Source organism: Ictidomys tridecemlineatus, chromosome 7, assembly GCF_052094955.1.
Source record: "Ictidomys tridecemlineatus isolate mIctTri1 chromosome 7, mIctTri1.hap1, whole genome shotgun sequence".
Taxonomy (NCBI): domain Eukaryota; kingdom Metazoa; phylum Chordata; class Mammalia; order Rodentia; family Sciuridae; genus Ictidomys; species Ictidomys tridecemlineatus.
The window spans coordinates 115,184,314-115,208,884 of record NC_135483.1 but is presented as its reverse complement, the minus strand read 5'-3'; the positions used below and the strand labels follow the sequence as shown (position 1 = coordinate 115,208,884).

The following is a 24,571-nucleotide window of genomic DNA, read 5'->3' as shown; positions in this document are numbered from 1 at the left end:
AAAACAAATTTCCGAGGCAGTTTAAAAATACAAAGGACTGAGATATATTTTTAATTTATTCATAATTAGTTTACAGATTGGACCACACCAAGACACCAAAACAGCAAGCCACTTTGGGGATAAAGGCTATTGCAATTATCAGGAGCAAGCCAAATGTTACCTTTTGTTCTCACTAAAATCTCCTTTAAAAAAACATGTCTTAGCAAATGATTTTCTATTTTCTATTTAAAGAGGATTACATAGCAAACATGACTAGTGGCTGTACAGCAAAGAACTTTTCATTGTTTTTTTACCTGCCAAATATAAATTAGTTCATTTTGGTCCACTCCTGCCAGGCAATATGGTCCATACAGTGATGGGCTATGGCAGGTTGGTTCCTGCCTGGAGTCCTTACTAATTAGGAGGCTGTCAGGTACATTGCCTGACCACTGTCTCCTACATCTTTTGGCAAGCAGTTCCTATGTTTGTGAAGCAAGGTATGGGGCTTGAATTGCCCCCGTAACTCTCTCCAAATTGCTCCTACTTACAATCACTGTGAAATCTCAATAGGCGTGAAAGAAGACCTCATCCAGGTACAATGAAGAAACGCTACAAATTTCACTTTGTAATAACTACAAAATACAGAAATTGTATTAGCTCCATTAGATGGAGTCATAGAAATATTCCAAAAGGTTAGCTGGATATAGTGAATGTCAGAGTTAGAATAAGATAAAAAATCACTTTGTTAACTTAGAGTGTTTTCTCATTGGTAACATCCTATATTAAGGTGTCATTTATAAAGAGTTTATTATTATTTATTAATGTGTGGAGCACTTTATAGCATACTAGATAACAACTTAAATTCATGTATTAAAGATGCACATACATGGTTTAATAGGATTTACATCTTATAATATTCTTTAAAACAGCTTCCCATGGTCTCATCCGTTAAGCATTTATTACTAATGCATTTTATAACATACTTTATAATACATTATTTGAGCAAGTAGCTACATTTAGTGATTATTTCATAAATAAGAATAAAGCATTTATAAGTGGCACCTTAATTTAAAGCGTTACCTTCACATTACTAGGGAGCTGCTCACCATTCATCTCATTTTGTGATTATTCTCCAAATGCACCACTTAATAAAACAGACACTAAGTTCTATTTTCCTTTCATCTGATTAAAAGTTTATTGAGTCATTTCCTCTATCTGCTTTCAGATGTTTGTAGCTTAGAAGCCTTAGGGTGATTTCTGATGAAACCAAAATTTTAATTCAACAGTATTTCTGAAAAGATAATAATAGTAAAAACAGAGAAATACTCACTGCATTGGACAGAGCCTGTTGCTTGGATTCTTTGTAAAATTCAAGTTTTCGACTAGAAAGAACTATCCAGGAAGATGACCAGTTTTTCCTTAGAAAAAGAAACAGGAAAAAAATATCATCAGTAGAAAAAAATACATACACAATAGAATAGGAGCAACATTTGAGACTATGTTTTGAACTTGTTTTCCTAAAATTCTCTTCTCTATTAAAAGCAATATTGATATGAAACTCAGATAATAATAAAAACATTTTATTATTTTAGAAAAGTATGACATTTATATAGATGTTTCTTTCTCCATAAAATCTTTTCAACTACTAAGCACCCAATTTTTTGTGTGTCCAAACACCCCACTTCCCATAAAAAGTGTTAAACTAAAAGTAGCAAAGTAAAACTAGAGAACAGAAACCTTTCCTCCATTGTTTCTTCTTTACAATGGTTTAGTATATTTCAGAGTCTGAAAAACTAATCAGCTCATGTCATTACTTATTCAAAATAGTTTTATATTGTTTGATCCCACTGGAAATCAAAGAAATGTAACTAAAATTGCTGACATGTTTTTTCCCTCTATGCCTATCATATTGCTAAGGATTAATGAGGGTATAGGAGATGGATTCTCTGGTATTGTATTATACCAAAACAATAGTGTAAATTGGTGCATCTTTCTGGAGTGCAATTTAAAAGTATGATTTTGTTAAAAAATTATTAAGATGTTCATGTACCCCAAAAGTACATGTGATATATGTTTATATTGTGTTATTTTTTTCATTCCTTATTTGTTCTTGGTAAAAATACATAAGAGTAGAGTGTATTTTGACATAGCATACATTCATGGAGCATTAATAAATCTTTAAAAACTTCTGTCTTTTGACTAAACATGTCCATTACTGTGAATTTAAATTTATTCTAGAGATATATTCTCACAAGTTGCTAAAGCTTTGTGCATAAGGATGAAGTACACCATCATTTGTTAATTCTGCACAAAACATAAAAAGTTAAGAAACTGCTTAAGTAAATTGCACATAACAAATTTATTTCAAGAATAATGAACCCTGAGCTACAGAAGGACTGGTGTGGGAAGATTTTAATTCAGATCATAATATACATATTTCATAACACCATGCTGTGCTATTTACTTATAATATCTTCACCCATCCAAGCCACTTCTAATTAATAATTACATTCATCACAAGTCCAAGTGTTTCCTAAGTGTGCCTTTCATGACTTTCTTGCATATGGCTTATAGGAAATTTTTAATATATTTTTTTTTAAATTTCACTCTGATATCCCCCACTAAAAAGTGAGACCACAAATGGCAGAAGTCTTTTTGTTCTTAACAGAGGTATCTTTATTGCGTAGTACAGAGCCTTGGATGTAAGTACAAAACTTATATCTGTTGAGTTGAAAATTGTATTGGTCTGCAAAACAATTCACGAGTATAACTATAGTAAACCAAGTAGTAAAATAATGGCTTTTGATTTTCCGTTGTATTTCTTCGTCTTTACCAAATTTCCTCCATTGGACATGTATTACTGCTATAATTAGAATAAGTAGGTGTTAGTGTCATCAAGAGTGGTGTTTTTTTGATGGAAAAAAAACTAGAGTTTATATTCATATATAAATTATTTACCCAATATATCATATTATTTCAGTTTGCTTTGGTTTAACATTCAAAATAATTTAATTTGGTTTACAAAACAAAAAGGCTACAGAAATTCTTTATTCAAGTCAATAGAAACCACACAAAAATAAATGAAAAATAACTTCATGATAGTTGTGCAATTTATTTATTTATTGCCTCTTACAATCTAGGATCCTGATTGAAAGGGCTGCTTTGATTCAGTAAGGTTAATATTTACAAAAAGAATTAGGTTACTCTAACATGCCTGAAGCTTTCTTAATGATACACGATTATGTTAAAAAGGAATAGGATAAACAGGCACACAAGAAACACAATGTGAATTTTCCAATGTATAAATACAAATGTTATGTTCTTGTATCCACTTGTCTTCAAATAAAGAGACAAGTTTTCAATTAGATGATATAAAGTTAAAAAAAGAAAAAGAAAAACTGCTTAGATATTTTCCCTCTGTCTTAGTGCCCATTTCTCCATCAAGGTACCAGTGGCAATATGGTGAATTGAACAGCCATTTCCTTCTCTTTATGCAGGTTATGATATTAGATGATCCAGAACAAGGAAGAGAGAAAAATCCGCAGAAACTCTGGTCTAGGCCCTGAGTCTTTCACCACCATCCTTCTTTGTACCATATGTAGTCCTGGGTACGGAACACCTCAGACATGATGGATCCATATTTAACCTGCCTGTTACATTCCTCACTATATTTTTCATCTTCTGGCAGAGAGAAACTATACCTTAGTTGCTTCCTATCTATAGAAAGTCCTGGATAAATGATTCTGATTTGAATCTGTTTCAGATGTTGATCGTTTATAGAACTTGCTGGCAAAACTCTCTCTTTCTTTAAACTTGGAACTGGAACTAGTTAGAACTAAAGCTGCATGAAATTCAATTATCTCATTGTTCTGTGTTAGGACTTTGAACTTCTGTGAACTGTGTCCCTGTTAGGTAAACCAGATGAATGAGCTGAAGAGGGTCTTAGAAGCTTAGTAATGCAAACTTCTCTCACACCTTACATACAGTGCTATTTCATCTTGAATTTATAAATGGCAAGCACTGAACCATATTAGAATGAAAGTGAAAGCTATTCCAAGGGTAGAATTCTATTGCTTAGAAAGAATTTCATTTCAAAATGAAGAATAAAGTGCTACTGACAAACATTTGGATGCTTCTCTTTCATTTCACTTATCCCAAGATTTCTTTTAAAATGATAATTAGCATGAATTATTCTAAATAACTAGTATAAGTTTGATTTTGTAGCTATGGTTAACTTCTCAAACATAAATAGGGTGAAGGTAACTAATATTTCAACGTACTAACATGGAAATCAAGGCTCAGAGAATTTAGGTAACTTGATTAAGGCCACAAAGCCACACACTTACATTGAAAGTCAATCCAGTTTCTCTGACAATGAAATCAAGACAACAAAGTCTGTAATCTATTTATTAGTTTATACTTTTTTAAAAGCCTATGCAGTGCTAATTTGGTTAAAGATATCATAAGTATCAGATTTTACCATAGGTTTGGTTGAAATTCTCAAATCATAAAATCTTGTGTGTGAAGCCTGTTACAACACATCAGCAATCTGTCACTCTTATTAGCTATTTTACATGTTTTTTTTTAAAGAAATATTGGCAAAACCCCATCCATCCCAAACTCAATACCTGTGCATACTTTAGAAGTCTTCCTGATTTCTTAGACATAAGTCAGTTATATGAGCTCTCAGGCTGCAATGGCCACTCTGTTCCAGGTATGCCACAGCTATTTCACATGCATCACATAATTTAATCGCACAGCCAGTCACAAATATCCATTGAACATTTACACTATTATCAAACACATTTTTTCAACACATGTATCAAACAAAATTCAAAGGGCTGACTATAAAGGAAAATAAGAAGAGACCTCAATGATTTTATCTCTAACTAGAAGACAGGCAAAAAACATAGAAACAAATCCTCTGAATAACTCAGGGAGGTGGACTGTGTCCTAACCACAGGCACACATGCTATAAAGATGGGAATCAGGCCACATCTCCTGGACCTTGGAGCCTATGCTCATTCAAAGGTATCGGCTGTCTCTAGAGCAGGTGGCACCAGCTCTCCCTTTAGTCTTATCTAGCATGTCTTGCAGAGTATCATGACAGAAGTTAAGAAAGGGAGACAGAACCTTTTTCTCCTTACCACAAAGCTATATCCTAACCTGACCTGGACTGTTTTGCAATGCCAGTCATTTTATCCCTGCCTTCCATCCCCATCCTGATGATCAGCAGGTAAATTCATCCATAACACATGTATTATGTGTTAATGCCCCCACATTTCATCCCAACATTTGGAACACTGTGTTTTTGTTTTTTTAAAAAATATATTTATTTTTTAGTCATAGTTGGACACAATATCTTTATTTGTTTTTATGTGGCACTGAGGATAGAACCCAGGGGCTCGTGCTTGCTAAGTGAGCACACTACCACTGAGCCACGACAGCCCTGGAACACTGTGTTTTACCATATACATGATAAAAACTAAATTGCTCAAGAGACTTCACCATTAAGCAAGATATGTAATTCAGAAAATATCCATCTTAATAAGTCAGAGTTCCCAGGAATAAGTAAGGCTATTCCAGGTCTCTGCACAGACTAAGAGGTAAAAATCAGGTGAAAGACCCATGCTAGACTCAGTGTAGAAAACAGATCTTGGGACAAAAAAAAAAAAATGCAGGCAACTTTAACTTTTCACATACAAAGCAAATCATATCTAAGGGGAAATTACAATTTAAGAAAAATCTTGTCTAACATATGCAATTGCTGAGACATTTTATCTGAGTGGAACACTCAGAGAACTTTCCTAAAACAAATCCTGAGCATGAAGTTGGAAAATGAAAAAAGCAAAATAAAACTCGACACAGACATCATCTTGACATTCTACAAAATGGACACCGGATGGCAGCACATAATAACAGCAACTTTGTAACTGTTTTTCTGGAGAATGCTGGATGGAAAATGGCCCTTAAAATATTCAATGTCATTATAAGAGCCTGTGAGCATAAGTTCTGAGTTTACCACATTTATTTGCTCTAAACATCAACACTTTGTATCCTATACTCATCACTCGTGCATCCTTTAGCTAATGACAAAATGACAGAGGAAAGTATCTGAGATAACTTCATAAATTTCAGATACTGTTACCTGACTTGGTCATGCTGGATTTGGCTTGATCCTCCACCAGTGATTTTACTGTAGTGTCCATGACCAATTTACCACAAAATCACTCAAACACTTAAATGTCCTGACTAATCTCAGACTGGTAGCTCTAGAATCTTATTTTTTTCTCTCTCATATTCTAAGCTTCTTATAATTTGCAACTGCTAAAAGGTGGGTCCAAGAGACATACATCTCTATTAGTGTGGCAAGAATATAGAAAAAGACAGGTTTAGCCTGTAAGAATTTATTACCATAGTGAGCAGAAAGTACTCAGGAAAAAATAATAATAAATTCACATGAGGAGGGTACCATAGTATCAGCTTCTAAAATAAGTTCATTCTGAGTAACAATTGTTTTGAAACACACGCATACACACACATCCCCACAAAAGCCAAGGTCTAAGATTCATGGGCCCTAGAATGAAGGCAGGCACTAAGAGACACAACCACAGCAAAACCCTTATATGTATTTATTTTCAAACCCATCTCTGTCTATGTTTTCACCCCCATGTATTCTCATGTCCCTCTGAAGAAGACAGCAGAGTGAGAATCTATACATGATATGTACAGATCCACAAACGAAAGATCGGAGTTCAGAGACAGAAGTGTGAGGTATTGAAAGAGCATAATCACACTGACAGGTGCCTTTTGCAATTTAAGCCTTCAAAAAAACTTTTTACTAAGGCCTCATAGAATTTTATAGAGGCCAGTGCAACTTACAGTTTTGGAGATGGAATTCCCCAAATGAAGAAATTCCTAAGCTTCTTCAGAAAAGCTGAAGCATAATTTCTATGTTCATAATTAAAAATTAAAGTTGAATGCTGAATGTATTCTGCTTTCAAGCCTGTCAGAGTATCACAAGGGAAATGTGCATAACCTCATTTTGAAATAAGACTAAATTTAGGGCCTTTTATGAATATAAGATGTAGCCAACAAGTTCTCCTTCCTGTCACCTTCTCCTGTTCCTATTGAGATAAATCAAAATATAAAATTTTAGAGAAAATACATGAAAGAAAGGAATAAAGACAAATAAAAAGGAGAATAAAGAGGGGGAATTAAAAGATAATACTACAAGATGTAGATTACCTAAAATGGATTTATGAGTCAAAAATTTGATAGAAATTTAAACAATAATATTTATCAAGTTACAGTTGAAGAAGACCTTGGTATTATACATGGCAGAAAACAAAAGGACCTTTTTATAACTTCTTGGCCTTAAATAGCTTAAAAATACAAAGATAAAGCAAACATGTTTGAAACAGATAATAGGGCTAAAATATATGATAGGATCCTTTAATAAAATCTTGGGGGAAAGAAGAGGTTAATGTGGTAACTAAGTTTCTTCATTTGTGCAGTAGGAAATGATAATAAAGTCAATGCGCTAGTTTTATTTCAGCATTACTAGTAAAGCATTTGGTCACATGTATCTAGTAAGATTGCTTGTTAAGTCAATAAAATGTATTACAATGATATAAAGATCCTTGATGATGCAAGGTATGGTAGTGTATGCCTGTAATTCCAGTGACTTTGGAGGCTGAGGCAGGAGACTCACAAGTTCAAAGCCAGCCTCAGCAAAAGTGAAGTGCTAAGCAACTCAATGAAACTCTGTCTTTAAATAAAATACAAAATAAGGCTGGGGGTGTGGCTCAGCAGTCAAGTGCCCCTGAGTTCAAACCTGGGTGCCCCCCCACACAAAAAAAGAACCTTGTTGAATGGGAAACCACCTACCAAAAGAAATTTCACATAAGAAATACAAATTATAGTGACTGTGGTATATTACTTAATAATTACTAAACTATCAATGAGATAAGACCTATAAAATTTTTCAAGATTATGAGTAAACTGGTCATTTTGTTGCTAGTGATAAAAGCAAACAGATTCCTTGGGCTAGGAATATTGTAATACATAGCATGATTCATTTAAAAATAGTTATGGAATTTGATCATTTAATACAGGCTTAGAATCTATCTTTACAAAATATAAAAGAAAAATTGATAAGCTTTAGGAGATTTACTACAATTTTAACTATTTTAATATAAAACTAGACTCAACTTAAAAATCAAATTTAAAAAAGAAGGGTAGGGATTATTTTGTATATCATAGCCTACAAACACTGTGGAAAATCATGTGCTATTAAATATAGTGATCATATATACAAAGTTCAATTTGTAAACTATATAAAATAAAAACAGAAACCAAATATATTTGGAAGACATATCTATAATGTCTAAATTTGATAAAATATTACCATTTGGAATATAATTAATTCCCTCAAATTATCAAAAAAATAAAAGGAAGAGATTCAATAGAAAATAATCAAAGTTTATGAATAGATAATTCTCAGGATGCAGAATCTGAATGATTCTACATTTTAAAAAAATGTAGGTTTCACTGAAATAGAAACAGTGAAAAATACTAGCAACATTGAAGTTAAATCTATGGTCATGAATTTGTCAAAATTGAAAATGTGGTAATGTTGTTTGCTAATGAGATTGTGGGGAAGTAGGATCCCTTTTGCAGTGCAGAGTGAACTGTCACACTCATTCAGGAGAAAGTCTGGCAATGGCACTCGGTGACTTTCCAAGAAAGCCTACACTCTTGATTATAGTCCCCAGATAATTTCTAACAGGTTCAAAGGAGATATGTATGTGGCTGTTTCTGCAATGTTGCTTGGAATACAAGGAGTTACAGACAACTTCAATATTCATACCTGCAATATTGCATAAGTAAAATTTGGTACAAATACAGGATAAAAAATGGCAGCAACTGGAAGAAATAAAGTAATTTTAAATATAGTAACATACATAGATATAAAGAAGCACTTACACTGAATGAGAGTAGTAAGAAACCTGAGATTTATAATAGGAAAATATTTATTAACTATGGAACACATTCAAACATTTAATTGTTTCTTATTAGAATACCACACATATATCAAAATCCATATGGAGTGTGGATTTATTCTACAATTAGATTGTATGTCTACAGATTACTGACTTGAGAGTTGCAGACTGAGAATAAAATAAACAGCTCTAGGGGTCTTGCTTCAAATGATGGTAACACAAGGCCACAAACTGAAGGGAGTAATCAACTCAACTCTGTGCACCTGGGATTTTCAGAAAAGGAAAACTAAAATTTATGTGACTTTAAATAATGAAAGCTGAAAGAATGCATAATGCTATGCAAACTGATTGGAATAACAATAAAATAGAACATACTGAAGTTTATGTAAATGTAAACTATAAATTAAAATTTGTATGGAAACTGATTAAGTTTGTTGTGCAAATAAGACAAATACAAAATTGTGACCACACTGATTGAAAGTACCTAAAAATGTATTCATGAGTGTTGGTTGGGGAAAGGGCCCAAGTGCCTTGGCCTCCTCTTAATATCCTCTTATATAATAAAATGCTATAAAGTTTGCTTATGAATAGCTTATGGGTAAGGATGATTTACAAAACTATCATCACAGGGCATCATCTTGTTTTGTTTTGTTTTGTTTTTAAATTTTCTTCTGTTCTTTGCATGAGCCCAAAGGGTAGCACTGATGTGAGATGCCACCTCCCCTCTCCTACCAAGTGCCAGTGAAGGGCTGATTAGACAAATTCTTGAAGATCACATGGCAGGGGAGGTTAAGAAAGGCTATTGATATATTCATCTAGGGAGAGGCATAACTTTTTTTTTTTTTTTTACTCTTTTATGGGTTGATAAGATTGGACTGAAGTGTAATGGGAAAGAAGAACACTCAGGTTGGATAGTCAAGTGACTCCCTCCTGTTGCCCTTTTAGAACTTGATTCACTAGGTTAGTTCCTCAAGGAAGCAAAGATTAGCCGTACCTCTTGAATCATGTCTGCATTTGATCTTGTATCCTGTGCTTCTCTTGTGCACCCTGGGGAAGGTGGCTACAGGACCATTGCCAAGAAACAGTCAAGAAAAAGATTCACAGCCCTGTTTGCAAAGCCAAAGACTTGATATGGGCAGAAAACATAGTTTGTTGCTTATAATAAGAATTGTTATTTTAAGTAGTGAGATTCTGGGTGAACCCCTTCACGTTAACTTATTTAAAATAAATAGGCACATAATTCACTAAACAAAACATTTTATTCTCTAGTGTTGGCCAGAGTGCCATTCTAGTAATGAATTGTATTATATAATTGACAAGTGTCCCCTTGTTTAGCTAATTAATACATTTATATCATGTAGAGTTAACTGTTAATAATAAACTCATGAGTACATGCCTTGTCTCCCAATTTCAGCACTTTTTATATAATTTTCTAGCTTGCATATTATCTACTTACCTACCGCAAAGCTGAATACAAAATAAGACTGTCATGAGAACTATTTCTAAATATCCAACGTATATAATATAAACAACAACTTAATTCTCATGTCAACATTTTTTTCTTCAATGTCTTTTGTTGTCATTGTATTGTGAGTTCTTATTCTCTTTTAAAATTTATTTCACCTACCCTGTGTTCATGATTTCATTTTTCCAATATTTTCTCAAATTATTTTTATTTTGATCTATAAATGTAGTTCTGATCCTTTATCCTTCAATTTTTTTCTTCTCATTGTGTTGTATTGAGATTTTTTATATATTGTGAATAAGTCCATCCATGGCCTAAACTGTCAATACAGAAATTAAGATCCTCTATCTTGTTTTTTTATTATTTTAAAAAGATTGTAGTCCCAGGAAGATAAGAAACATTTCATTTATGTATTCTGTGCAACAATTATAAAAATATAGAAGTAGCACCTTCCTTTGAAAACCATAATTATGTTAAAAACAATGCTGTTTACAGTCATGGAAGAGGAGATAATTTTATTCTAGTCTGGTACCATAGGGTCTTCCTTCCCAAACAATAAGAGTGACACAAGTTGGGGATATAGGAAACTAGTATAGTTATATAATAGTGAGTTGAAGAGCTCCTATTACCTTATTTTCTTTCCTCCATCTGCAATTTTGGCTTTTTGAAGATAACCTTCTTTTTCAACCATCTGCAAGAAGAATGCATACATTAAAACTTAGACAAACTCCTATTCATTTTTAGTTTGAATGAACTTATGCTTTCGAAGAGTCATTGCAGTGATGGAAATTTCCAGTCACAGCACTTTATTAATAATGCATATATAGCTTATGGGAAGTACCTGCAAGATCACAGTCATTACAAGCTGTTAAATATCCAAAAGATAAATTATGAAGAGGGATGTGAATGATTTGTTAGATAGTGATACACCTTTGCTCACTTTTCTTTCTGTGCAATGAAATCACTTGCTTTAAAAAAAAAATGGGCTCCAAGTGTAAAACAAAGACAAATGTAATGTCTTTCTTAATTTTACCAACCATTCTTAGAAAAGCTCTTCCTTTTCATGTTCCCCATATTCCTGCTGAAGCCAGGGCAAAAGAAGAATTCAATAGAATCTAGTAACTGAGTCAGCTGAATCATGAAAAGTCATTAAAAATAGCAACATAGCATGCATTTAGGTCCCTTGGAGACTTTGTAGTAATAGTGTCTCATTGTCTCCTTCCATGATGCATAGTTGCCTTCCTTTTCCTACCTGTGTATATGCACTTCAACTGATAGATAATACAGCTGCAAGCTTCTGAAAAAAAGACTCGGCTATTTATTATGCCACAGGTGTGTTTGTGAAGTTCTAGGGTGTGTTTTAATCTCTTGGCACTCTATCCTTCTCTGCCTGCCTCATGCTCCACTGAAGATCCTTAGCCTATCATACTCTCTCCTCAGGCTGTATGCAAAATGCTGTAAAAAATCACCTAATAGTAGAGGATCATACTCCCTCAGTGCCACCCCTGTGCATATACACCCTGTTTCTAGCTCAGGCACTCCTAAGTACACAAAATTGACTTTAACAATCAATTCATATGGCATTTATTAGAGGGTCTTTCCATGATTCATCTGTAATCTCTTTTAGGTATTCCTGTTCTGACCCTCCATTTTCACTCTGCATTTATCCCAAGGATAGCATTTGTCAGATCACACTGTAACTGTCTGCTTAATCTCTGTGCCTCTGTCTTGTTTGAGTCACTGAAGGCCAAGGGCTGAACCTTTCACACCTGGATTCCCAGCTCCTACAGTACTTGCTGGCATGATAGTCACAAGGATAAGTTCTACTTCAACAAAGCAACAAATGAATGAATGTACATTTAAATGTTTATTCAAATAGTTATGGGAGACTAGACAAACCAAAACAATTCATATGCAATGACAGATTAGAAGAAAATATATTTGGAGGTAAATGAGTTGTCCCAAACCACTAAAATCTCAGAATTGCCTGTTTATAAGACACACTCTGATATGCATGAGAACTTTCCTGACTTGTTTATCATTAGGTTCCAAATATATATATTGCACAGTACTTAGCTTTTAAATATATATCTGGTGGATAACTTTTAGATTGACTAAATTATGATGATGATGATAATGAATTTGATGATCATAACAAAGCATTTTTCATGCATCTACAAATTTTCTTTTACTTCAGTATCTTTTTTCCACAAGTCTAAAAGAGTCTAGGAAAGCTTTCTTAGATCATTTTTAGAACTATGGTGCTCAATGGTGTCACTTTTTTTAATGTGTCTGGATATATGCACTCATTTGCTTTGCCCACCTCTTATTCTATGTATACTTTCTCTTTTTCTTGGTGCCATGGAATTTTGCCTACCCTCTAAAGACCATATAATAAGTTCAGTGCTTAACTCTGGGCAACACTGGCTTCTATAAATGTTTGGAAGAAAGATGCTTTCAGTAGCAATTAGCATCACAGAGGAGGTTCCTTTCTTTAGGAAAGTATACTGAAAAAATTTGTTGTGTAACCTTATTTATTGTTTTAGTGAAAATTTCTTCTAATGAAAATAAAATAGTTATCTAAATAGTGGATTTATGCAGACGGTTACAAAATCTCAACCCATTATAAAAATTGATGCATGCATTTCCAGCTAACAATGTTGCTATTATTTTTTCAAAAATATTCACCAGAAGACCCATAGGTAGACATTGTGACATTTGATATCCACAGAAATTTATTATTGATGACCATTCCTTTAAAACAAAAATGGAAATGTAAAAAGAAAAAGCTAATATTTTTACAGAAAGAAATCAACACAAAGAGGCTTGAGATATATTCTCTAAAACTCTCTTCCTTGAATACATAAGTAATATTCCATCAGACACAGATGAAAATACCTGAGACTGAAGTGGCCAACGGATTTATTTCTTATGTTAGGACTTAATAAATGTGATATCAATGACATTACTAGCTGATTCAGTTTGCATGGTCTTGGATTAATGTCATGAAGTTTTCATGAGTGACTACCCAGAGGTCTTGAGAAAATGATGAAGGAAGAGATGAATAGCAAGTTAGATATCATCTTACAAATTCAAACTACCTTCCAAATCATGAGAAGAAGCTAATAAAATTATCTACTATGTACTATAACTTACTGCATTTACTATTTTGGTGTAATTTTTTACATATCTACATGCATCTGATATACATTACTACATGCAATATATATTAATACAATTATATACATACATATATATAATTATATTAATTGTATGTATATAATTAATTATATGTATATATATATATCTATATCTATATATAAATTTTGCATATATTATGACTCCTGGGATCAAGTGTTTATTTCTTGCCTTCTCTCCATTTTCTCTTTCATATTGGATGTACACACATTCATTCCTTAAAAAAATTTAACAACCAATAAAAATAAATAAATTAATTAATTAATTTTAAAAAATTTTCAATTAATCACATTTCCTTGTCCCAAATACTAGCCACTATGTTTATAACTGGTGTGTAAACATTTATAGGACAGTCTTACTATTATTGAGGCTTAAATTCTTGTGATCTCACATTAAGATACTCTTCTTCCTCTTATTTTGGTACTGATACCATAGTCCCTCCAGCCATCTCAATGACTCATGCCATTGTTAGCATGGATTAGAAAACTTCAATTCAGGTTTCCTTCACTGAAAATACTGCATTGTTCTAGGTCCCATACTGGCAAGCAAAGCCCCCAGGAGATGCAATTAATTATTTCACTATACCTTATCATCATACTTTGAAATACCTCCCAGTGTTCCAGGCACTAGGCACCAGGAAGTAGCTATTCTGAGAAGCTTCCAGTGAGCTAAAAGAAATATTAGGGTAAGCAAAAGCTTGTATGTAAGTCTATATTTGGAACCTTATTAATTATTATCATTATGTTCAGCCATTCTCATGATCAGAAGGGAAAATGATCTATAAATTGCAGTTGAACATGTTGATCATCTAGAATCAAATGTCTCATGCTTCGAGATTTACAAAATTGTGGATAGCTTTAGATGTAAGTTTGGGATTCTATATACTAAGTCCTAGTACAATTTGAAGTTTTTTAAAGCAGAAGCACTCCCTAAACTGTGTACACTTAAGAAATGTCAACCTATCTTCAGATGCTAAATCTAGCTTTGGGAGTTATTTGTCCAATGTCCCTTAGAAGCCCTATTTAACATTACATGGCAGGAAAGATCAGCAATTTGTCCAGATTGGATGTGAGCCAGTCTGCCAGCATTGAGGAAGTGCTCAGCAGATATATCATGAGATATAGATGAGAAGAATGAATGGCAGTGGGATAGCTAGATAGCACCTGTTTATCAACTTACGTTGGAGGCAACAAATGAGGCAGGAGAAGAGACGACAACCTTTGATAAATGATAACAATCATGGCAGAAAGACCAGCCTGTAATCCTACATACAGACACTGCAATTTTTTATATAAAGTCTTCCTGTTGTGCTCATATACAATTGCAAACAATAGGTTTTCATCTATACCAGTCTATAAAAAGGGTTCTGTTAGAATATATGTTTATAAATGGAAATGAACTGAACCAGAGACTTCCACCAGATTTTCTTGAGAAGTGTTTGGCTTTTAACACCAGAACCACACAATTCTTTTTTCCTCATGACATTTGTTCTAAGTTATTGTTATCATCCCCTTTGTTCTGACTTTGTGTTAATCAGAAACCATCTGCCTCCAGATTCACCTTCTTAGGTCATTGGATGTACACAGTGGGTGACTTTAATAGTAAGTGTCATAATACCCCTCATATTTTGTGAAATTGTGTCAAAGGACCATCAGCTCTGTAAACCCTGATAATATTGACAAGTGTAATTTTCTTGGATTCACAAAGCTGTGACGGGCCCCAGCCCTAAACTGGGATGATCACTCAGAAGGGGTATTTCATCCTGTGAAACCTGCTGTATGACTCATGTTTCACTAAGATAACTTTGTCTCATTTCTCCATGACTACAATCCTGGGCCACTGTAGTTTTCAAACAGATCTGCCACTTAATTGATTTTCTATTTAATAATGAGGTGATTGAGGATCTATTAAGTTTTAATAGATCACAGTAATTTTTGGCAATCTTGTTTGTTTTGGTGACTTTTATTTAAAAATCAGAGAATGGAGATACATTTGGTTATATCATTTTGCCCCCTGTAATGGTTTGGATGTGAGGTGTCCCCAGAAGTTCATGTGTGAGACAATACGAGATGGTTTAGGAGAGAAATGATTGGGTTGTGAGAGTCTTAACACAATCAGTGAATGAATCCCCTGATAAGGATTAACTGAGTGGAAACTGAAGTGGTAAGGTGTGGCTGGAGAAGGTGGAAATAAGGGAGTTGCTTTGGAGTCTATATTTGTATCTGGCACCTGGAGTTCTCTCTCTCTGTTTTCTGATCACCATGATGTGAGGTGCTTCCCTGTGCCACACAATCTGCCATGGTGTTCAGCCTCATTTATGAGGTTTCTATGGACAAAAACATGTGAAACCATGAGCCCTCAAATAAACTCTTCCTCCTCGATAATTGTGATAGTCAGGTCCTTTAATCACAGCAGCGAAATAGCTAAACAACCCCAAATGGGGTTTCTCTTTCCTTCTTAAATTTCTCTCTCTCTCCTTCTTCCCCTCCCTCTCTCCCTCCCCATTCTCCCTCTATTTCACTACTACCTACAGAGAGAGTTGTGCCATTTTGTGCCATTCTTTCCATTGCTTTCTTTTTCTTGACTATATCTTTAAGTTATAATCTTTTCTTCTTTGGAACTTGTTGCTTAGGTTTTCTTCTCAGTATGCAGTTATTATTTTTTTATAGTTAATGAATCCTTTATTTTTTTAAAAGAGAGAGAGAGAGTTTTAATATTTTATTTTTTAGTTTTCAGCGGACACAACATCTTTGTTTGTATGTGGTGCTGAGGATCGAACCTGGGCCGCATGCACGCGAGGCGAGCGCGCTACCGCTGAGCCACATCTCCAGCCCTGCAATTATTTTTATAGCGGTTCTGCATTTCCTTTTATATTTGATCTGCTAATCACACACATACATTGATGGTGGACACAAGCCATTAGGAACAGTATAAAAGCAGGAAAAAAACTTAAAAATCTATTTTTTTTTTTTTTAGATAATATACAGCACTAGTAGTTTAAAGAAATCCAACTGCTTAGTTTTAGAACCTTACACCTAGATCAGAAATGAAATAGGATGTCTTTGGAGACATGTGATTTGATGTTTTGGCTTCATGTAAGTGTACAACTTATTGTGTATATATTCTTTTAAAAAGTGGTGAACCAAAATTCCCAAGTTAGATAAAACAAGCGAGAAAGTATTCCATTGTACATGAATGGAGCCCAGAGAGGAACAAATAAGATTTTCATAGAAGTTCTTAAGAAGCTGATCTTGATCTCAAGTCTGAGCCAGGCATGGTTTAATCTCTGCAGCCTATTTATACTCCTTAGTATACTAGTTAAGCAATGTTTTCTTGGGTATTTGTTCTCTCTTACTTTGTCTCATTATGGCTGGGAAAGCATGTCAGGCTTTGGGGTCCTGCTGAAAATCTTGGACTGTTTTCCAAATGCTGGGTTTGGCGGGGCACACATTATGTTTTGCCAAGAGCTTTCCCCATCATATTAAACCCCTGTGTATTTCAAGGGAAATTTTATCCTTGCATCTCTGATTTATTTACCCCTAACTCATCAAAATGTCATCTTGAAAATCCTACTATTTGATGTTTAAGAACTCCTGGGAGCTTTGTTCCCAAGCCTTTTCATCTAGCAATGAGTATGTTTCATTTGTTTTCCACTAAGAAATCCAGATTCTATTTGGAGATGGGCTGGTCAGGGCACCTCTTTGTATCTGAAGAACTTTTTTCAGTTTTCTGGAAGCCTTCCTTGTATTTCATTTCTCCTTCCTCACCCTCAATTTCTTTATTCTTCTTTTGGGAATTCTATTTGTGTGTGTGTGTGTGTGTGTGTGTGTGTGTGTGTGTGTGTCTTTGATTTAACATGCTCCTTATTCCTTGCCTCTCCTTGGAGTTCTGTAAGAATGGCTTTCCTGGTTACTGTCTAGGCAATTTATTGGTATAATCCAATTGTTGTGTAATAACCTAATTTCAGTCAGGGCAGCAGGGAAGAAAGAAAGAATTGCTCAATGTTAATAGTCTGTTGCTGTGGTGGTGTGTGTACTTCTTCTCTGCTTTGGAGCTAAATGAGTTGCAAATGTGAGCTTGGATGAGAGAAGAATTTTAACTAGTGCCTGGGTTTCCATGGCTTCAGAACATCTTACTATCACCTCAAGGCCCTCAGCATCTGGGCACTGACCTCCTCTCTCCACACCCCCTGCCCTGTTGCTTTTGTTCCTCATGTTCTAGCCAGCATAGAATTCTGCAGTTTTCCAAATATGGAAACTTTGTTCCTACCTCCAGACCCTTATGCTTTCTGTTCCTGGTACTTGTAAGGTTTTTCTTCCAAGTCTTTGCTTGATAAACTACACTCATCCTGACAATTGAAATGCCCTTTTCAAAGCCTGGTTTTATGACTACTCAATCCAAGGTAGGTTCTTCCTCTCTCACAGAAACTTGTTTTTCTCTAATGACAACACATTTCATAATTTGCAGGGACAGAATGATGCCTTCCTTTACTTTCTTAATACCTCTGTACATCCCTGCAGTGAAAGATCTTCAAGAAAGGACATCAGTAGTTAGCCTCTCATTGCATAGTATAAGCCCAGAACACTTCTTAGCACTGGAATGGCCTAAACAAATATTTGAATTAATAAACACACTTGTGCTTGTGAAAAGGGAGGGAATATGAAACTGAAATCCTGGAGATGATTTCTAATAGAATTATTCAATTACATAATATATTGAATATGGGAGAAGCTATTTCAGTAAAACTAATTTTCTTAATAGATTTTTGAAAGGTTGAAGTACTTTTGGAGTTTTTTTGCAATTCAGGGAAAACCCAGCCTGATCAGTAGAATTATTCCCGCCCCCCAAAAGCTGTCCTTTGTTTTAAAATAAGAAAACTGTATTCTCACAACCTCTTTCATCCTCAAAGCCTTCACAAGTATTAATTAATCCACAAAATGGTATCTGGCTCTAAAAGGTAGAATCTGTGACTTAAGGTTTATCTGCAAAAGCCTGCTTTGCCCCCAAGCCATGGCAACTTCCTGAGCTCTGTCCTCAAAATCCTCCTAGCTCAGGAGGAAGCAGATGATTCTCTGAAACCTGCCACAGGCTTTTGACTCCTGCAGGGTTATCCATAGACATGTCTTATTTCTTTTGATAAAAATAAATAAGATAAAGGTTTAACATGCTATAAACAGGGTTATGTTCCCTGAATAACTCTTTAGGGAGAGGGAAATTACTCTGAAAATAATTGGGTTTCATGAACAGTTGTATTATAGTATATATAAGATCAAGAAATAAATCCATTAGTATATTTAATGTTTCATGTTTAAAGTTGATGCTGCATTCTAAACATTTCTAAAGCAATCACACTGCTTCTCAGGAAATTATTTTAATCTTCCACTGAAAGCCTGTGGGTTTGCATACCATGTGGCATAAATGACATCACCTGCCAGCAAACTGGGTAGTGTCCATCATGAGATTTTTAGACTCCAATTAGTGAAGTTTCCTGGATATTAATTGAAAGGAATGCATTGTTTTTTTTTTTGGGGGGGGGTTAACCCTGGACACAATCAACTTTATTAAAGAGAACTTTAAATAAGAGATGAAGCACCCCTCCCAAAGGAGATTGGCATGTATTGGAGCATCCACATGAAAGATTTCATTTTAAAGTGTATCTTTTTCCTCCAAAGGGGGTGGAGCTAATGGGCTGTTTCCAAGTTATACCTAAAGCCAAAGGCTCTTATGAGTCCTGGAAAATGTTCTGGAATGTTCTCTGGATATGAGATAAAGGAAGTAAGATTTGTAATGTAGCACATTTTAGAAATAAATAAACTTGAGGATTCATATGATAAAAATAATAAATAATCACACCAATTTAAAAGCATTTATTAAGTTTTTAAGGGATCTGTATGTATATTATGCCATATAAAAATTCCTCCTGGTAGGTATTGCCAAGAGAAACTAAAGCAAGAATAAAGAAATATAAGGTTATGGGGTAAAGGAATATAAGGTTATATTAGATGTACAAAAGATTTTATGGGTTCTTGGAAACAATTCAAGTCTTAGTAAATGGCAATGTAGAGTTCAAAATTAATCAGATTTGGTTTTTTTTCCTTGTGGGGAAGGGTTGATGGTTAATTGGCATTGCACCCACAATTCATCAATAGGAGTTTGTAGTAAAGATGATATTTCTATCTTTAAAATAACGTTGATACAGACATGCAATGTAAGTAGATGTGGATGTATAAAAGTTGAATATTACCTGTGTTTAAAAGACACAGTAAGATAAATTATTACTCAGAGAATCTAGGGAAACCCAAGTCAGGACTATGACATAAACTGATTAGTAATTTCAAAAGTTTATAGAACTAATGGGTGTGTGTGTGTGTGTGAGAGAGAGAGAGAGAGAGAGAGAGAGAGAGAGAGAGAGAGAGAGAGAGAGAGAGAGAGAGAGAGAGAGAGAGAGAGAGAGAGAGAAAGAGAAATACACATATATGCATATAAAAAGATTTAGAGCAATTACAGAATAAGGGCTTAAAAATTATAGCTTTACTATTAGGAACATATCTATGAACATCTGAGGTAAACATTATTTCAATAAACCTTTAATATCTTTCTGTTACATCAATTGACTAATATGTGTTTCACACTAGTGCCAAAGCAATAGAAGTAAGAGAACAATATAATAAAGAAAATACAAATCATGGCCTTTAACTACAAGGCATTTGCAGTCCAGTCATGGAATGGAACAAGTATATTGTGAACAACACAAATTTGTATATGAGCATGAAAGAAAGATAATTTCTACAGAAAATTCCAGTTCTTTCAGGTAAGAGCCATGCCTTAATCACATTATTCCTGCCATGAGGGTATGTATTTGGAAGTATATAATAATATAAATCAGAATCCATGAGAGAAGTCTATAGACTTAATACCAAAGAAGAATGAAAGCTTTCATTTGAGAGTTGTAATAAGGAAATGAAGTAATTATGATAGTATTGAGGGAGGGTTAGTCTGGAATCACTGCCTGTGATCAGTGGAGTAGCATGATGAAGTGTGGAAAGATCAGAAACACTGGAAGGCCTCATGAGGGTGTGTGTGTATGTGCACAGTATAAACATAGGAAATCCAGAAACATAGGGGCTGAACTTGGTGATATATGTGAAGGGTCATAGGGAAAATGAAGAATCCAAAGAAAACGTGTTTTAGGTATCAATAAATATTTGCTGCTAATAAAGATGGACTTGATGGAAAGGGGAACTCTGGAAGGTTCTGCTGATGGGTTCCCATTGGGAAATCTCACTTCTGTTACAACACTGGGAAAGAAGTCTTGAAACAAATGACAAGGTAGTGCTCAGCAATATAAGATAAAATAAAAAGAGAAAATATCCAAGTATATATCTGTATATTATAAACTTACAAGTAAAACCAAAAGTCATTAACTTTTAATTTATGAACTCATTCAATACATATTTATGGCATTTTTACCATTATTCTAGAAGTCATTTATTGCAATCACTAAATTAATAATGATTGCTAATTTTAATATTCTAGCAACCTTTAGAATAACAGGAACAGAATAATGAACATAGGAGACAAAACTTCTGCCCTCAAGGAACTAACATTCTTTGTTAGTTAATGGAATGACATCTAAAATTGTATAGTATGCCAAATGGTGGTAAAGTCATTTAAAAGGATAAGAAAGAAGGACTGTGGATGAAAATGTCATGTATTTATTTGTGTGTTTATTTAAAGTAGATTATGGCAGACCTATTTTTAAAAGGTAATATTAGAACAGAGATGTAAAGTAAATGAAAAATGAGACTTACAAATTACTGGGTACTAGATGAATTGCATTGTAAACAGAAAAGAAAAGCTAAATGGAATGGCCTTGCAGAAGTAAGAAGTTATCAGCTTAGTTGGAGGAAAATGAGCCAGAGAGAAGAGGGTGAGGGGTAAGAACAGAGAAATTGTGGGACTTATAAAATATGTGAACTACTGGGTGTTTTTCAACTTTTATCTTGGAAGTCACAGAGTATTTGAGACAAGGAATCATATGGGCTGAAAATTTGTGTCCTCCTCAAAGTTCACATGTTAAAATCTTAAACTCCAATATTAATGTATTGGAGGTGGCAACTTTGGGAGTTAGTTTATGAGTAGGGAGCCTTTGTGAATGGGATTAATGATTTTACAAAAGTCAACTTGGAGAGCTCTCACTCTCTACCACGTGAGGGTATAGTGAGAAGTCTATAGTTTTAAATTAGGAACCTGACCACGCTGGTGCACTGATCTAGGGCTTTCAGATTCCAGAACCATATGAAATATATCTCTGTTGTTTATACACCACTGGGTCTGTGGTACTTTGCCATAGCAGCTTGAATGGACTAAGACAGTGGTATAGCAGCCTCTGGACAGCAGGCCTATCCTGCCAACACCATGTAAGTGAGCTTGAAAGCAGATGCCTCCCAGGAAGAAGTTCAGATGTGATCCTTGTTCTAGCCACCATCTTGATTGCCACCTTTGAGTATCTCTGAGCTAGTGGGTACTGGTAAGACATGCCCAGATTCCTGAACCACAGAACATGAGATAATAACACATGCTGTTTTAAGTTGCTGAGCTTAGTGAAAATTTATTTTGTAGCAGTACATCAAAGCATACATTAGCGTAGTAAATTCATCACTCACCAGTTGTTCCAGTGGAGGAATTACTTCTTTCAAGACATGCTGTGAATGGTTCCTTCTGTGTCGGGATATCTGCAAATATATTGGCATTTGATACCATTACATTATTTTCTTTAAAAAGCTATAAATGATTTAAAAGTTCATAATTCAGTAAGTATGCTCATGAAAATAAGCATATTCAGATTCATTAAAGAAGGTGAATATAATACTTATAAAATCAGAAGTATTTTAGATGTCAATTGATTTGAATAAAGTTTGTATTTAAACATAGCTAGCTGCCACAACATCTTGTATTCCATATAGTCTTTTAACTGTTTAACCTTGGCACCTCTTTCATCAAGTAGTGAGATCTATGATCTCTCATTTTGAAACTGGCTATAGCTTTACGCCAAAACACATGATAGAAGTACCACTACATGGCTTCAAAGGTTGGAAAATTATGCACTCCCTACTTGAAACTCTCATTTTGTAAAATGGTTGCCATGTTGTGAAAAAATGCAAATCACTCCCCACAGAATGACCATAAGGATAGGCTTCATAGGACTTCATAGGTCACAGCAACCACCATCTTTCTCCAATTATCTGAGTATGAAGACTTTCTGATGATCTTAGAATCCAGCCATGGAGACATCTCAGCCTTCAAGTGTCCCAGGAGCGCTCTCAAACATCATAGGATAGAAATAAGCTGTTCCAACAGCTGTATATCTAAAGTATTTTACTGACATAAATATAACATTATAAAGTAAGTGTTTAACATAATAAAGTAAGTGTTTTACACCTCTGTGTTTCAGGTTATTTGAAAATGCAGCAAAAATAAGTGGAACAAAATATTTCATACTAAAACTATTTTGTCTTCATGATATGACCTCAGCTTTTTCAGAATCAATGTTAGTCAAATTTTTCCTATGTTACTGAGAAGTAATTTAAAATAAAAATCACATGATAATTACTCATGGAATAAATAAAAATTAGCATTTTTGTTCTTTCCCCTGAAGAGATATCATAGACAAATTCTATTATAAAACAGGAAAAGGAAAAGAAGGAACTTATGAAAAGAAAATAGGGAAGGAGGAGGAAGTGAGGAAGAATAGAAGAGAGGAGGGAAAGCCGGCGGTGGGGAAGAGAGGGGTGAGAGAGAAGTTAGAATAAAAAGTGACTAAGTACTTGATGTAGAAAAGGACTTGGCTGTCTTTGCTCTGGTTACTGGCACATGTAATTGAAGGAATTAGATCAATGTCTATGAATATTTTAAGGGAATCATATTACCAAAGAAACCAGCAGCCTCGCCTAAAAAAATTCCATGACTATACAATCCTGGAACCCCATATCTGCTCCAAAAATATTGGATTATAAAGGAAGTATACAACCAAAGAGATCGTTTTCCCCACTGTCCACTCCATATATGGTTCATGGGAGATAATACAGAAGGAATAACCTGTGAAAGGAAGGGCCAGAAACCCAAGAGAACAAAATATTTAGGGAATTCTAGAAAGGAGAACCAGATCTATCACTAAGGCCAGTGTAGGAGTTTCAAAATCCTGCCACCAAGGATCTAATTATTGATTTAGTCCAATAATTGATGGATGTTTACCATTTTGCTTTTTAACTAGGAAGAGGGTTTTTGGCATATTTATTTCAGTTATCAAGTTCTTGCTCCATCGTTGCATACAGGAAGTCATGGCTAAAGTGGAACAGAGGACTTTTTTTGAAGTTCTAAATCCCTCAAAAAAGACCTGAACCTTATGGAAAGTGTTATTTCTTACTGTAGATTATGGTAATAGAGCTTGATGCATAAATTGGATGAGATTTTTGGATGTCTCTTTAGAGAGGTGGATGATGTATAGCTAAGTGTTGAAAGATGTGTGCAAAGTGGCAAATGGTGAAGGGGAAGAAATATTTTGTATTCTGACTCTGAGGCACATACTTTGACCACCTTTCTCAGACTACCTTACCATGGAGTGGACATATGACTAGGTCAGACCAATGGAATATGAGCAGAAACAATGAAGCAATAATACTAGAGCTATTATCCAGTGAGTGTTTCCCTTCCATTCCCTCTTTATTCATATACTAAGAGGAAATAATGAACTAGTCTCTATGAAATGATGAATATATAAGAGGAATGAGTTTGGGTTCTGAATCTTCAAATTGAGAAAGCCAAACCCAGATGCAAAAAGATCATTTTGTTTTCATCATTAAACTTTTTATTTGTAATAGTTTTATATTTAGAGAAAAGTTGCAGAGAGTTTCTACAGAAAACT

At 34.4% G+C, this 24,571-nt stretch overlaps 1 protein-coding gene across 2 annotated transcripts in view; it reads right to left on the bottom strand.

Moving 5' to 3' along the window:
- The window catches only part of Arhgap15 (Rho GTPase activating protein 15), a 591,785-nt gene that overhangs the window by 499,031 nt on the left and 68,183 nt on the right, over window positions 1-24,571 (bottom strand). For both annotated transcript variants that reach the window (XM_021723074.3, XM_040294270.2), the window contains 3 exons: window positions 22,314-22,382; window positions 11,079-11,140; window positions 1,310-1,397 (listed from right to left, as the gene is read on the bottom strand). In XM_021723074.3, coding sequence (XP_021578749.2) covers window positions 1,310-1,397; window positions 11,079-11,140; window positions 22,314-22,382 — 219 coding nt within the window. The remainder of the gene's footprint in view (window positions 1-1,309; window positions 1,398-11,078; window positions 11,141-22,313; window positions 22,383-24,571) is intronic.